At 31.8% G+C, this 17,668-nt stretch overlaps 1 protein-coding gene across 8 annotated transcripts; it reads left to right on the plus strand.

Moving 5' to 3' along the window:
• Positions 1-4,041: 4,041 nt before the first annotated feature.
• On the plus strand, positions 4,042-17,668 carry LOC132049409 (nuclear transcription factor Y subunit A-10-like). 8 transcript variants are annotated; one of them, XM_059440191.1, is made up of 5 exons: positions 4,042-4,157; positions 4,995-5,187; positions 6,008-6,100; positions 16,954-17,091; positions 17,385-17,668. In XM_059440191.1, the coding sequence occupies exons 2-5, from the start codon at positions 5,056-5,058 to the stop codon at positions 17,559-17,561; spliced, it is 540 nt and encodes a 179-aa protein (XP_059296174.1). In that variant the 5' UTR covers positions 4,042-4,157; positions 4,995-5,055; the 3' UTR covers positions 17,562-17,668. The 8 variants fall into 8 exon arrangements, with proteins under 8 accessions (XP_059296174.1, XP_059296178.1, XP_059296175.1 ...); XM_059440195.1 differs by having other exon boundaries at positions 4,995-5,167; positions 5,978-6,100; XM_059440192.1 differs by having other exon boundaries at positions 4,105-4,194.

Below are 17,668 nucleotides of genomic sequence, written 5' to 3' on the forward strand. Positions count from 1 at the left end.
ATAAGCACTTATTGAAAAAATAAGTACTTTTAGGGGAAAAATAAGCACTTTTAGGGAAAAAATAAGCTTGGCCAAATAGGCTCGGTCACGTGTAGTCAGGTATCGAGTGCCGTGTTATGCCCAGGCCATGATTCGGGGTGTGACAAAAAATAAAATTTTAATTGGTATAATCATTTGGTATCCGAAACGTACTAATCCATCATATTTAGATTTGCACTGAGTAGGATTCATTCATTGAAGAAGCGCTTCGATCTTATCATGAATTTTTCCATTTCAAGGTTCAAAGTTAGACTTCGAATTAAGGGCAAACAAATTATATCTATCTCACGACATCCTGAGTGATGCATAAAGTTATAATCAGTAGTGATCATGTAGGAATACTAGAAATGCTAAACATCCACCAACCAATTATAATAGCGGGTGCCAATTGTCAAGATCTATGCTAAGTGTAAAAACCAAAAAAGAACCACCTCAATTATCTAAAAGCACTTGTCATCCCCCACCCAAGCATTCCATTGGCACTTTATAAACAGCTGCAATGTATTTTATTGCCAGAAGGTATTTGGAGGAAATGAGATCAGCTTTTTCAGATCTCTTATGTGTTATTTTTTAGGATTTCTTATGTGTAAAAATGAAAATCTCTTATAAAATGACCATAATTTTTTTATTTTTTTTAAATAGCTGCCTAAAAACCCCAATCAGAAAAATTTATATATATTCCAAGGAGTCGAACTTGAAATGTCTAATTAAAGATAAAAAGATGTTATATCCATTCAACCATAACTCTCGATAATACAAATAGTTACTAGCTATACAAGATTATAGTTTCTATCCTCTTTCCATGCACCCACTAATAGCAGTAAAATTTACTACTTTCTTGGGTTCCTTTTCTTGCCTTTAACTTTAAAAATAAAAATAAAAATAAAAAATTAAGAATATCAAACAATGTTCATCATAATTCATAAAGGTAAGAATACTAAAAGCATATGACATATCTATGCGTTAGTGACGGAGATTCTCTTATTGCATCATCCAATACTGTTTCGTAAAAATTTCCTTGCTAATGTGTAAGTAACATTGTTTTAGAAAATAGTATTGCAATGTAAGAGCTAAACGTGAATATAAATCTAATTAATGCGGATAGAGATTAATATGATGACAGAAAGAGTAGCATTAAATTAAAACTCAAAAAATAAATGAGATTAGCTTAATCAAATTGTACTTTTGAATTAGTAATATTTTTTTTAAAGGACATGCAGAAGAAAAATATAATACTAACTAAAATGAAAAATTTTACCATGGTAGAGACTCAACCAACAAAAGTTGCGTGAGGCTCCACCCGTTGCTTGACAAGTGAAATTTTTGGGTCCCACCAATACTTTTGCTTACCCACATCTTTCTCTCTCTCTCTCTCTCTTTTATTCTTTCCAATTATCTTTTTGCTCTCTCATCCCCCTCTTTCTCATAGAATGTAAAGGTTTTTTCTCTCTCTCTCTGTGGAAAATACTAGTTAATGTAAAAATATTTCGTTTCTATTTTTTTCAGCAAAGTATAAAACTTTTGACTTCACTAATGCACAACTATTATCAGAATTCTAAATATGCAAAATGTATATTAAAATGCATGCGATATACTATACATTTGTTTAAGTTAATTGAGGTAATAAAACGTTGAAAGATGATATTTAACTTCACTCAGATTTATAAAATATATTTGTAAATCACATTTCTAAAATAAAAAAAAGGAGCCTGGAGCACTAAGCTCCCATATGAAAAATATAATTTACTAAAAGCAATTATTGAATAACTTATGTAGTTAACAAAGTGATTATTCCAAAATAATGTAATAAATGGTCAATCAATATTTCAGAAATGCATTAACTATTCCTTATATGTTGTATGCCATTTACAAAATTCACACAATTATGTACTGATAATTGGTCAATTGTCAGATTCGTACATTTTAGTAGATCAACAGAAATCAAAAAGATCTATTTCTATCTTTATCGATTTATTTTGCCGATTTATGTTGGTTTATTCTTAGCATTAAAATAATGTAACACCTCCGATTCAAAATAAATGTCCAATTAGCTTTTTTCACACCCTTAAGAAAATATTAATTCCTAGAAAAAATAGGTATTTTGACTAAACTACCCTTTATTAATAAGACTCTTACCTATGTATTGCCTTGAGTAAATAGGGGCAAAACTAGAAAATAAAGTTAATTCATTCTTGATTATGTAGTAAACACTTATATTGAACCAAAATAAAAAGGTTAAGTGGACACTTATTTTGAAGCAAAAAATATTTTGACATAAAGACTTTTAGTATTTTATTGATTTTTGTTGGTGCTTTACAAAGTGATTTTTAGATATACGATTTCTAAATTACATTTTAGAAATGCAATTAATAAATTTGATTTTTAGAATACGATTTAAGTTAACGTCATGCACGTATACGTTTTGCATATTCTTAAAAACTTTGAAAAAATTCTTCCTTTTTTTTTTTTTTTTTTGTAGGAGCGAATCAGAACTGGAAGACAAAATAACAATTAATTTACTATTGAAAACTAGATATTTGTTGGTTGGACTATGAAATTGTATGGCTTAAGTTAGAAGAGAAAATCATAAAACTAAATTTGTGCTAAGTTGTATGGGGATAGTGGGCAAAATGATAGAGTGAATGATTAGAATAAAAAAGAGAGAAAGGTGTGGGTAAGCAAAAGTATTGGTGGGATCCAAAATTTCACTTGTCAAATAAAGGATAGAGCCTCACACAACTTTTGTTGGTTTAGCCTCTATCATGGTAAAAAATTTCCTTTATATAAGTACTCATAGATAATTGTAAACCCTACGAATTAATCATCTCAAAAACAAAAAAAGTATTTCCCTAGCCCTATATGACATGAAAACTATACACCTAAACACAGATATTCTAAAAGACCTATGAATAACGTGATTAATTAAGGGGAAAGGACATAAATGGCCGCTCGGCCAAAAATTATCCCACCCGATGGCCACAATTCCCTTAAATCCAAATTATAACCACTAAATTAATTTCACTTTCCCTTCTTTTTCTTTCTGCCTTCTCCATTTTTCTTCTTCCTCTTCCACCTTCTTCTCCATCTTCTCCTCCTCTTTCCTCTTCCACCTTCTTCTCCAATTTTATTTGTGAGTTGCAGGTTACGAAAATGGTAGAGGATTCATATGAAGATGCTATTACAGGATCGAAAAAGCTTTGATGTATAGAAAGCGTATCATATGTGTATATAATATGTGTCCTACGTATATGTATATAAAATATAATATGTGTCCGTATCATATATGTATATAAAATATATCATATATGTATATAAAATATATCATATGTGTATATAATATGTATCATATGTGTATATAATATAAAATGTATATATGTATATAAATGTATCATACATATATAAAGTGTATATATATATTATAAAAGTGTATATAAACTATATCAGTCTTATATAAAAAGTGTATCATACGTAAAAAATGTATTGTAGAAACCGTATCATTGTGGTATATAATATGTATCGCTATTGTATATGTAAAAAAAAATATCATATCATTATTGCATAATATGCGTATAATAAAGGTATAATTAACGTATAATTTATGTATAATAAATGTATGATTAATCCAAAGATATGTATATAAAATGTATAATTCTTATATAAAATGTATATATAATTAACATATGTATATAAAATGTATAATTACGTATATAAAATGTATATATAATTAACATATGTATATAGTCTTTTTTTTAAGAAAAAAGTTTTTTTTTTTTAAGTCAGGCTGTTGGGCAGTCGCGCATTATTATTTTGCCGACCGACCATTTTTTGGCATTATTTTGGGCCGAACGGACACCTAGTGGAATTAAACCCAAACAGTGGTTAAATGTGGGATTAATTTGGCTGAGTGGACACACATTGTCCTTTTCCCATTAATTAATGACATTAAGTGGGGCCCAAAAGGACAAAGATTAATTAGGAAAAGAACCAGACATTTTTGGTGGGACAATGTGGGGTTTAAGAATAACTAAGTTTGCTTATGAAGTCTTTAGGCTATATTTCTTAGGACACTTCTATCTATTTGCCCATCTCTCTCTCTCTCTCTTTCTGTTTCCTAGCAAGTAAGGTTCCTCTTGATTCTCATAAAATTACTACTGTGTATGTGTATCTCCCTCTTCTCTTCTTCTTGCTAGTCTCTCTCTCTTTTTCTTTTCTTTTTCTTTTTTTGCCAAAAAATAGTACTATGTAGTTAAATCTACATATAGCTGATTTATTCCTCTCTTTTTTCTAGCTTTCTGCAATTTCTGGTTCATGATGTACAGTAAAGCTCTTGTTTGTTTTCAAGTATATATCTTTTATACCTACTAACTTTGTCTGATGCATATCTGATTAATGGTCTTATTTATGTTCATGCTCTTAGAATTTTTATGTGGCGACTCATAATTTTATTTTAATTTCTTAATATGTTCTTTTTTCTAGTAATCTTGCTTTTTCTTAAAATAATTATCTTGTTATCTTGGACTATATATCTTAACTAGTATTTCTTTTGTTCTTTTTCTCTAAGAATTCATTGTCTAGTTTCTTTTCTCTCTAAATTGTGATTCCCTTTTCTCCTCTAGTTTCTATAATTTGTTGAACACTAAGATTTAAAAGTGTGGGGGAAAACTTAATTAATAGTGGTGAAGAGAGAAATTTAGTTAAGGATATTCAAGATTTAATATATATCTACCAATAATTTTTGACACATATACATAGTACAATTTTCTGGTAAGGGGGTATTCAACTCACCATCGTTCATTCTGTGTGGCTCCGCCAATCACCATAGAAGTGTGGGTTTAATTACAATATTTTCTCTCTGTGTATATTATGGTTGGTGAAGTTAAGTGTGAAAAATGTTACCTTAGTTGATGCCCAATTTAGTGGGAACTTACGAATTACTATTTGTTATTGAATTGCAGGAATTTGTTTGAGGATTTCAAAGAAAGGTGTTATTAATTGGTTTAAAGTGCATATCTATATATGACCATGATATTTACCAAAGGGAGTGAAGGAGTTGTCCAAAATCCCTATGCAACTTCATTGTCCAGTACTGCACCTTGGTGGGACACTACTGAATTCAATATTTCCTCTGGTAATTATTATATTACGAAAGTTTAAAATTATCAATTAATGTTCATCTTATAATTTACATGTAATTATGTTAAAAGTGACATGATTATGCTTTTGTTTTACACTGGTACTGCGTAGAACTTGAAATCTTTTTGCACTATTTTGATTTCGTATGGTAAAGAGCTCTACTCTGAAGAACAAGGGCATATGATATGAAAGTTGCGATCTTCTTGTTCTTTCTTTAAGTTTACGGGCTTAAATGAATAAAGAGTACATATGATACGAAAGTTCAGATCCGATTGTCAACACCTTTAAGGTGTGACGATATTTTTAATGGTATGAGACTTTTTGAGAAAAGTCGTACAGGTTTGGCCCAAAACAAATAATAATATACCATCTTAAGAGTATTTTTTAGACTGTCTTATCCAACACCGAAGGAAGATCAAGAAGAGATTTAAAGGGAATGGTTGGAATTTCATTGAGCTACTTAAGGCTCAAATTGTGTCATTCTCACTAAGATAAATTCAAACTCAAACTTCTCCTAGACAACTGTTGAAGATCATAACTCATAAGCAATTTACATCAAAGCTGGAGAATATTCAATATTGCTGCTGCTTCTTTTTCATTTAATTTCTATTGAGCTATAGAATGTGAACCGGAGTATTCTTACTCTCTCATTTTTCCTAAGGTCAGCTATCTTACAAGTTTCACCTTTCCTTGTTTTGTTTTCCTAAAAGGATACCTTCTATATTGATTTAACTAACCAATTGGAGTTATGCTTTTATAGGAATTTTCATTTACACTACTACTCTTATTTACACTACTTATGCAGACTCTCAATCATGTGATTCCAAATTTTCAGAAAAAGGCAGAAAAGCTTTCAAATGCTGTTTCTATGCAACCATATAATATGGACTATCAAGGACACTTTGAGCTAGGATTTGCCCAGCCCCTGGTAAATTATCTTGGATTTAACTTATATACATTATATTGTTAGAGGACAAAAACATTTTACTCTATTACTGCGTTTTAACTTTCTATATATTCTCAAGATTTTGAAGGGCCGGATTCTGCTACCATTGAATTTGACCTCTGATGAAGGTCCAATATTTGTCAATGCCAAGCAGTATCATGGTATACTTAAGCGTCGAAAGTTTCGTGCAAAGGAAATGGAGAATAAATTACTTAAACCGCGCAAGGTAAATTTTTTGTTTCGACTAAATAGTTATGAATGACATTGACTCATGGCGTTTTCATGTTAGTAATGTGCTCTATCCCTATAAGAAAATAACTATTAGCATTCTCTTTCTGTAGATTTGATATGATGCTAAGTTTAGATACTAGTAGTTACTAGAAGAGGCATAAAAGCATATAACTAAAATGCATTTCACGAAGAGATTACTTCCGGCTAGCTTTTTTTCTCATACCCGGATTTCCTTTTTTGTTCTCACTTTAGTTGCTTAATTTTTCCGATGGTTTAATGGTTACAGCCGTTCTTGCACCTCTCACGCCATCTCCATGCCATGCGTCGACCTAGGGGAGGTGGTGGCCGCTTCTTGAACACGAGGAAGACGAACGGAAGCAGCAGATAAGTGGGGTTCTGCAGCAGCAGATAGCTTCTGCAACCTTAAAATTTGATAACTTCTCGTCCTTACTACAACCAAATGGAGGTCTCTGACCGCGATTTGGTTGATAGAATAGGCAGATCATCCTTGGCTTATCCGCATTAAGGTGTTGCCTCTATCATTCCATTGCTCACAAGCTACGTGGATGTTACGAGGTGCTAAATCCTTAGTGCACTTTAATTATAGAAATAGTAAGACATGTATCCTAAAGTTAACTAAGTTCATGAAGGTCCAAATTATCGGGTTTGTGATGATGTGTATGTGTTGGTTTGTAAAAATTAAGAGTTGAAGTAAGATTTGGTATTTGGTGTGTTTGAGACTGGACTTGTACTTAGATGGAAGTGAAGTATTTATGATATAATATTTTGGACATAAGTTTGTAATATATATGCAATGTAATTCACTACTTCTATATCATTTCTTCGTTGTTACCCTCCCCATATTGCACTTTCAGAAACATTCTTGTCTAACCTTGTGAATCTTTTTATCGACTTGCCAATAACTCATTCAGGGTTACGTTCTTATAGATTCTTCATTGCCTTTTTTGTTTCTTTTATTTGTTTATCAACCAATTCCCTCCCCTCCTTTGTGTGTGTTTGTGTGTCCTTGCCAGATATGTCTGAATTTTGAACAAATCCAGTCATGCTAATGTAATCCTGAACACTGTTGCCTAAATCTCAGGGGATAATTGTTACAAAAACGTGTCTCAACTACAACCAACCTCCCTCTCCCCCGTCTATTTATTTACAACTAATCATACTTATTTTGTTCTACGAATGCTAACTAAATAGCACTATAGGGATGTAACACACGCTTCATCTCTATGACTGTCTTTCCAGCCATTGAAAGTCTATCTAATCTAGAACAGTAAAGGGCTCACAAACAAAATATTAATGTGTGGGGATGCGATTTGCTAAGTGTAGCTCTATATAGTTGCTTCAGAGTTAATGTTGATACTCCTATCATTATATCAATTAGAGTGAAAACGGTGGAACGCAGAAATTACCTCCCATCCGAAACAGCACGTGGGTTTTGAAATTTGACGGGTCGGGCTGGCCCACAATTTTGAGGGGCCTTTAAACAGCAAGCCCAACCCATCACTACGTGGGTTGCGGGCCTGGCCGTGCTAGCCCACCTTCTTAAAACAAATATTTTTCATAATGTTTTAATTTAAATTCTAACTTAAAAATTCTACCATAAATATTTGCAAGACAATATTACATGGTGTTACTACTTGCTAATCAAGTCTTAAATCCACAAATAAAATGATTCTAATAATTAAGTTTGGCTTCAAGTAAATATTTGATTGTATGGCTTCGGTATGAAATCCCTACCATTCTATGCAAATATTTTGGGTACAACTGAACAAGAAAACGATCTTGTAGGACCCAACCTTCTGCGAAACTAAATAACTATTGACATTGTTAACACTTTGTTCCAATAGATCACAATAAAATGTAAAAGAAAATGACAATATTCCACCATTTAAAGTAAAAATAAACTTCTTCAAGAAACCTTCATGACACTTGACATATCCAACACCAGCATATCATCTTCATCAAGCACATCAGAATCTGCTTGTGAGAAGACATCTTAACTTTATTCACTATTTTTTTATTAAATTTTTTTATTTGGAATACGGCCTGGCCCAACCCACGCGTGCTCAAGCCCACAGCCCGGCCCAACCCACGTTCTTAAATGGATTCCAAAAGTATTGTCATGTAAGAGCTAAAAAGCCTCGTTCTTAAATGGACTCCAAAAGTTCAAGCCCAACCCAATCACGGGCTGGGTTGGGTGGGCCCACTGGCCTTAGCCCACATTGACGGCTCTAGTCAATGCATAATAAGCTCTTCATACTGCTACTATTCTATAATAATATTTTTATTATTAATATATGTAAGTTTTCATATTTATCCGTTGCATAAACAACTTTTGCATTATAATCCCTCAATAGTTAATATGTGATCCAAATAGTCTCTCAGATCAGAACATTCTCTCTATAGTCTATACTCAAAATTCTTTGACGTATAAACGCCGCTCCTGTTTAGACCCAATCAATCTTAACCACACTTTGACCCTTTCCTTACTTCCTACCCCACAGGCCACAGTCTTGATTCAACACCTAACCACCCCTCCCCCTTTCTATATAGGAGTATATTTAGTTTTTAATTTTACTCAATGTCCGATATAGACTTAATTCCAGTTCGATTAATTTGAATTCGCTTCGAGAAGTTCACTATAAGAGGTAAAATGCTCCTTTTAAAGGCTACTCGATACTCACTTCTGATTACAAATAGAGGAATACTCATCACTCCACCACAATCTTTGGTCTCTATATATTTACTTTTTCGGTTTCTCACAATGTCCGGTCTCTTTTGGAGCCCGACTAATTCCGATTCATGTCGGGAAATTCCAAAGCATTGGAAACGAAGAAAGATTTCATAGTCAGAGCTTGAATCCTAACATATAATTAAGAATGAAGATGTACTTACCAATCTATCACAATGTTTGTTGGTCTCTTTATATTTATATTGATGACTAATACATTAATATGAATTGACTTTTTAAGCTCTTATTTTTCCTCCAACTTGTCACCATAGTTGTTGAAGCAGACGACCCGTTTGACAAATCTTCTCTCCAGCCTGCCATTCCAGAACTAGTTAATTCCAACCTACCCCCCACCCCCACCCCCTTTCCAAGAAAAACCCAATTCATTTATTCCTTCATAACTAGCCAGATCAATCAAAATTTTAACCAAAATTTGAGGCTTTTTCTTCTATCTTTCCTAAGAATTTATCTAGTTCAACATGAATGATCTATTTTCAGGATCTTTTTCTCGTTTCAGAAATGAAGATCAATCACCAAATCAAGAATCCCCTGGTATACAAATGAAACAAACAGGTGGTCATGTCAATCTTGACAAGTTCTTTGAAGATGTAGAAGCCATTAAAGATGAGCTTAAATAATTCTGAATCACCGGTATGACCTAAAAAGGCATTGAAGCAACTGAGTACGGACAAATATATACAGTCTAGTGGAATTAAATCCCAGAGTGTATCGGTGTCAATCTTGATTTTCTGATCCCAAAATTAACATCAAGGACATGTAGTTCCCAAATGCTTATGTATCCTGAGGTAATAAGTAATACTAAAAAATTTCTTAACTACTTTATGAATCTTAATCCACTGTTATCAGCTTGCGTTAATTGATTTGTTAAGTCAGTACTTAATAGTTAATACTATTATATATTATCATGAATTGATGTCTGTTAACCTGTCAAGTAGCAGTCTCAGATTATTTATTTATTAACATAAAGATGAAAGAAAATCTTACCTCCACTATTCTTGCTTGTGCCATCACCATCACAATCAAGAAATTGTTACTAATATAATTAAAGTACTTATTACACACCAAAAATTTGAGGCGTAATGTTATTGTTGTAATATTACATACCAAAGGATCTTTAATTATTAGTTGCATTCGGATATTTGACAAACAATTTCTCATTCAGTCTAATGTCTACAATCGATTATGGTTTCAAAGTTACTAGTATGTGTTATACTTAATGCTAGAGTTTCCTGACTTAAAGTAATACCATTTCTAAAAATGTGAATTCGATTGAATCTATCAAAATTTGGCTTGTGAGAAATGTTTCTAATGAACTTTTTGTGGAAAATCTCATATATTTGATACAATTTCGACAGAAACATTCAATAGAAAAATCACATTTTTAAGTAATGTGCAAAACGATATGCATATGAATGCATTGAAAGTATAAGGAAAAATAAAATTAACATTCATCAAATAGTAGAGAGGTGTTTTCGACCCCTTCCCCTTTCCATAAGCAAACTTCAAAGGTTGCAACTTGCAAATTCTCCCATGTCTTTATATTTTCCCCCTTTTCCCATTCAAAGAAGTTTTAAAGTCCTCAACATAAATGCAGATAAGTCCAAAGTTGGCTTGACCCTTTTCATAGTGGTTTAAAAGTTTTTCTCATATATCCAGACAAGTCCAATGGTAGGTGCTCTCTAGCTAGTATGCTTTAATTTAGTGAAAAAGCTAAATCTTATGCAGATTGCAACAAATCTATCAGCAAAGATAATCTTACATATATGATACAAACTTTTTATGTGGCACTTATGATAGGATTCCATTTGTAGCCATCTTATAATTGCCTCCAACAAATCTTCAAGAATGAACACTTGTAATATATCATCGACCAAAAGGCATCTAGAAAAGTACTCTATAACTAAAAAAAAATTCCCAAAATTATCAAGAAAGTAGGAAATTGCTGAGACAAATACTTATTAGTACAAGATATATATATTAAATATGATCATTTAACCTTAAGAGTTATAACAGAAACCATTTAAGTATAGCTGATAGACACAATTATATGCAAGATATACTTATGTTATAAATAGTGAGTGCGATCGAGTACCTTTTTTTTTTTGGTTTCTTTTCAGTTCTAGGTTTGGAGAACATGCTGTCAAAAAATTGGGAATGACTTACATTCTAGTACCAAACCTTGTAATTAGGAGTAACACGTATACCGACAAGTAGGGTTTACAAAGCAAACAGACAAACCGCACCAAATCGATAATACGAACCAAACCGAGAAAAAAACCTAACTAATGGTTTGGTTTGACTTGATTTGGTCTTAAAAAGAAAAACCCAATTACTATTGGTTTGGTGTGGTTTTAACTAAAAAAAGTCAAACCGAATCAAACCAACCCGACATTACATTTATAAAATTTCAAACATATTTTATGCATAAAAATATTTATTTATAATGTAATTTATAAATGTTTCTTTAGCCTTTACATAGATTTTTTTGTCTTTTAACATATTATTTCAAGCTTGAAATTAGAATTTTGAATGGTCCTATAAGTTTTATAGCCCAATGATATTAGTAACTCAAATAAAACTCAACAAAAATCAAATCAATGCTAATGCTAACAAAAATAATTCATAGCTAACACTGGAATGACAATAATATTGATATTTGTTCTTTAGTTTTATATTAGTTTAGAAAGTGAAAATACATACCTTAATTTTATTTTTTTCTTTAATAACTAGTCATGTAATTAATACTTATTAGCAGTACTTATTTTAGCATGACTTAGTACTTTTAGATTATGATCATTTTCTACATGCCTTATAACTTAGCCATATTTAATGTAGCATGACTTAGTACATTTAAATTATGATCATTTTATTTTATGCAATTTCATTAATTTTTTTCGTTGAATATTTTAATACAATGTCATCTCTCATCTCACATTTTGTGTTATTTTCTTAATAAATATCTTAATTAGACAATCGTATCTTACTAGGACTAAAGAAATATTTGAAGTACAAGTTATATGTTTTGTATGAAGACTTTACTAGAAAAAACCCGAGCAACCCGAAAAAACCGAGGAAACCCGAGGTTAAAAAACCCGACTTTTATTGGTTTGGTTTGGTTTATTGATTTAAAAACCCGATGCAATTGATTTGGTTTGATCTTTAAAAAACCCGAACCAACCCGGTCCATGTATGCCCCTACCGACAAGTGAGATTGTAATCATCTACATAATCTTTTTTCACATGTATTCAATGAGTATTTACCAAAAAAGGTATCCTAGCTAAGTTACCAAATACGGTTTTACAAAAAGCTTTTTCTTGTAACAAAGGTCATTTTCATGGGAGTTGTTTGCTATGCTTTTAAGAGTTTATGTTTCAAGAAGTGATAATTTAAAAAATATTTAAACAATCAGGTTACTAATTATAAGATAATTACATGCAAACTTTTTAATAAGTATTAATTGATAATTTAATGAAAATAACAACTGACCTATTATATTATTAGTTTATACTAACAATATAAAAACTTTTTATATGATTAATGTATATAATTTAAATCCTAGTTTTAGAGTCTTTGAAATCTTAAAAGGTCGTTGATCTTGCTTCCTAGTGACCAACCATTCTCTTTTATTTGATTTGATACATCGAGCTCTTTTTAATCTAGCTTGTTGGAGTAGGTTTTATTTCATTTATATATCATCAAATTAAGTTCATTATATAGATAGTTAGTTTTATATCATTTTAATTTAGTGATGTAAAAAACTGTGTATATGATTAAAGACGGAGGGTTATTGATATGGACACTAATGATGCATTTGTCGAAGGGAAAAGGACACTGTGTGTCCAATGGCCCAAAGTAATGCCACATTTGGCCAATGTTTGGGCCTAATACCCTCAGGAGTCCGGTCGGCCCAAAATAATGTCGTCAAGAGGCGGCCCGGCACAAATTTTTTGCTACGACAAGTATAAAGATATATACATATATTGGAATTATATATACACTTTATATACAAGAATGATACAGTTTATATACATATCTTTAGAATTAATCATACATTTATTATACGTTAATTATACCTTTATTATACGCATATTATGCAATAATGATATGATTTTTTTTTACATATACAATAGTGATACATATTATATACCACAATGATATTGTTTCTATAATACATTTTTTATACGTATGATACACTTTCTATACAAGACTGATACAGTTTATATACACATGTTGGAATTATATATGCACTTTCTATACAAGAATGATACATTTTATATACGTATGATACATTTTATATACATATACAATAGGGGTACATATTATATACACATATGATACAGTTTGTATATATATGGTATATTTTAATACATATACAGCAGGGACACATATGATACAGTTTCTATACACCAAACACTAGTTTAAAAAAACAATTGCAGTTGAGAAATGATAATTTTTGTACTCATAAAAGCCTGAACTAAAGAAACCTCAACACAAATGGACAACAAGGCCGCTCCATGAAAAGGATAATTCATGGCTCTGTAAGACCCAATGGCTGCTGCAAGCACAGAAAGAAGGGAAGAATTAAGTGCAAAGCTGATGTAACCCATACCACCTAAGAAATCACTAGAAAAGATGCGCGAGACAAGATTCAAAAACCCCTTTTTTGTCGAAGCAAGACAATATCCAGATTGTAGTGCAATCACCAATCTTTGAAATCTCCATTTCCAAATCTAATCCCCTTTAACTGTCACCACACATCCATCCAACAAACAAAATCAAGCTCGCGTGATACACACCATTTTCGTAACCTGCAACTCACAAATAAAATTGGAGAATGTGGAAGAGGAAAGAGGAGGAGAAGATGGAGAAGAAGGTGGAAGAGGAAGAAGAAAAATGGAGAAGGCAGAAAAAGAAGGGAAAATGGAATTAGTTTAGTGGTTATAATTTGGGTTTAAAAGAATTGTGACTATCGGGTGGGATAATTTTTGGCCGACCGGCCATTTATGTCCTTTACCCTTTGCCAAAGTATGATGAGTTCCACTTAAGACAACTATTCACCAATTTGCAATAATTATATATCTCAAGCTCTGGACCATTCTGCAGTTCTTGAAAATTACTCCTTTTTTTTGGGGTGAAAGTTAATCTAACGCTCCTTTTTTTGTTGTTGTTGTTATTGTAGTAATGATCAAAAGAATTTGGATTCCTTCTTGGCATACAAATCATACTTTTAACCCCAAATAGAACTGTACTTAGATTTAGATGTTTTCAACAACAAAATAAAGAAAACAACACAATTTTAATTGGTATAATCATTTGGTATCCGGAACTTACTAAGCCATCTTATTTAGATTTGCACTGAGTAGGATTCATTCATTGAAGAAGTGCTTCGATCTTATCATGAATTTTTCCATTTCAAGGTTCGAAGTAAGACTTCGAATTAAGGGCAAAAAGATTATATCTATCTCACGACATTCCTGAGTGATGCATAAAGTTATAATCAATAGTGATCATGTAGAAATGCTAGAAATGCTAAACATCCACCAACCAATTATAATAGTGGGGGCCAATTGTAAAGATCTATGCCGAGTGTAAAAACCAAAAAAGAACCACCTCAATTATCTAAAAGCCCTAGTCATCACCCACCCAAGCATTCCATTGGCACTTTATAAACAGTTTGCAATGTATTTTGTTGCCAGAAGGTATTCGGAGGAAATGAGATCGGCTTTTTCAGATTTCTTATGTGTTATTTTTTAGGATCTCTTATGTGTAAAAATGAAAATCTCTGATAAAAGGACCATAAAATTTAAAAAACAAAAAACAAAAAAAAACAAACAAATTAGCTGCCTAAAAATCCACTTCTCCCTTGGAGGATGGAAAGCCCCCAATCAGAAAATTTTATATATATTCCTAGGAGTCAAACTTGAAATGTCTAGTTAAAGATAAAAAAATGTTATATCCATTCAACCATAACTCTCGATAATAATGCAAATAGTTACTAGCTATCCAATATTATAGTTTCTATCCCCTTTCCATGCACCCACTAATAGCAGTAAAATTTACCACTTTCTCGAGTTCCTTTTCTTGCCCTTAACTTTTTTTTTTTTTTAAAAAAGAAAGAATATCAAACAATGTTATCATAATTCATAAAGGTAAGAATACTAAAAGCATATGACATATCTATGCATTAGTGACGGAGATTCTCTTATTGCATCATCCAATATTGTTTCGTAAAAATTTCCTTGCTAATGTGTAAGTAACATTGTTTTAGAAAATAGTATTGCAATGTAAGAGCTTAATATAACGTGAATATAAAACTAATTAATGCGGATAGAGATTAATATGATGAAAGAAAGAGTAGCATTAAATTAAAACTCAACAAATAAATGAGATTACCATAATCAAATTGTCCTTTTGAATTAGTAATATTTTTTTAAAGGGCATGCAGTAGACAAACATAATACTAACTAAAATGGTCCGGAGGGAGTGCAAACTCCACTCTTACAACTACAAATGGGGTTTATATAAGTACTAACAAATAATTCTAAACTCTACGAACTTAATCATCTCAAAAACAAAAAAGTATTGCCCTAGATAACATGAAAACTATACACCTAAACACATAGATATTCTAAAAGATATATGAATAACGTGATTAATTAATGACACTAACTGGGGCCCAAAAGGACAAAGATTAATTAGGAAAAGAACCAGACATTTTTGGTGGGACAATGTGGGGTTTAAGAATAACTAAGTTTTCTTATGAAGTCTTTAGGCTATATTTCATAGGACACTTCTATCTATTTGTCCATCTCTCTCTCTCTCTTTCTGTATCCTAGCAAGTAAGGTTCCTCTTAATTCTCATACAATTACTACTGTGTATGTGTATGTCACTCTTCTCTTCTTCTTGCTAGTCTCTCTCTTCTGCTTTTTTTTTTTTTCTCTCCAAAAATTACTACTATGTAGTTAAATCTATATATAGCTGATTTATTCCTCTTTTTTCTAGCTTTCTGCAATTTCTGGTTCATGATGTACAGTAAAGCTCTTGTTTGTTTTCAAGTATATATCTTTTATATCTACTAATTTTGTCTGATCCATATCTGATTAATGGTCTTAGTTATGTTCATGCTCTTAGAATTTTTATGTGGCGACTCATAATTTTATTTTGATTTCTTAATATGTTCTTTTTTCTAAGTATCTTGCTTTCTCTTACAATAATTATCTTGTTATCTTGGACTAAATATCCTAACTGGTATTTCTTTTGTTCGTTTTCTCTAAAAATTCATTCTCTAGTTTCTTTTCTCTGTAAATTGTGATTCCCTTTTCTCCTTTAGTTTCTTTAATTTTTTGAACACTAAGATTTAAAAGTGTGGGGGAAAACTTAGTTAATAGTGGCGAAGATAGAAATTTAGTTAAGGATATTCAAGATTTAATATATATCTACCAATAATTTTTGACATATATACGTTGTACAATTTTCTGGTAAGGGGGTATTCAACTGACCATCCTTCATTTTATGTGGCTCCGCCAACCACCCTTTAGAAGAGTAGATTTAACTTATATACATTATATTGTTAGAGGAAAAAAACATTTTACACTATTACTGCGTTTTAACTTCTTGTTGTAGGTAACCTACTTTATTATTTAGGTTATTAATTTCAATTATTATGGAGGATTACATGTAGTTATTTTTTAGTCATCTCTTTTCTATGGAAGTTTCCTATACTTTGACCTCTCTTATCCATTAGCAGTATTGTCTAAGATTCTTTTTAACTAAAAGATACAAAAAATAAAATACTCATAACAGACTTTCTATATATTCTCAAAATTTTGAAGGGCCGGATTATGCTACCATTGAATTTGACCTCTGATGAAGGTCCAATATTTGTCAATGCCATGCAGTATCATGGTATACTTAGGCGTCGAAAGCTTCGTGCAAAGGAAATGGAGAATAAATTACTTAAACCACGCAAGGTAAAATTCTTGTTTCGACTAAATAGTTATGAATGACATTGACTCATGGCGTTTTCATGTTAGTAATGTGCTCTATCCCTATAAGAAAATAAGTATTAGCATTCTCTTTCTCTAGATTTGATATGATGCTAAGTTTAGCTACTAGTAGTTACTAGAAAAGGCATAAAAGCATACAACTAAAATGCGTTTCACCAAGAGATTACTTCTGGCTAGCTTTTTTTCTCATACCCGGATTTCATTTTTTTTGTTCTCACTTTGGTTGCTTAATTTTTCCGATGGTTTAATGGTTACAGCCGTCCTTGCACCACTCACGCCATCTTCATGCCATGCGCCGACATAGGGGAGCTGGTGGCCGTTTCTTGAACACGAGGAAGACGAACGGAAGTACCAATGATGATACCAATGATATTCTCATGGCCAGTAAGTGGGGTTCTGCAGTAGCAGATAGCTTCTGCAACCTCAAAATTTGATAACTTCTCGTCCTTACTACAACCAAATGGAGGTATCTGACCGCGATTTGGTTTATAGAATAGGCAGATCATCTTGGCTTATCCGCATTAAGGTGTTGCCTCTATCA

This window comes from Lycium ferocissimum, chromosome 3 (genome assembly GCF_029784015.1).
Source record: "Lycium ferocissimum isolate CSIRO_LF1 chromosome 3, AGI_CSIRO_Lferr_CH_V1, whole genome shotgun sequence".
NCBI classification, from domain to species: Eukaryota; Viridiplantae; Streptophyta; class Magnoliopsida; order Solanales; family Solanaceae; genus Lycium; species Lycium ferocissimum.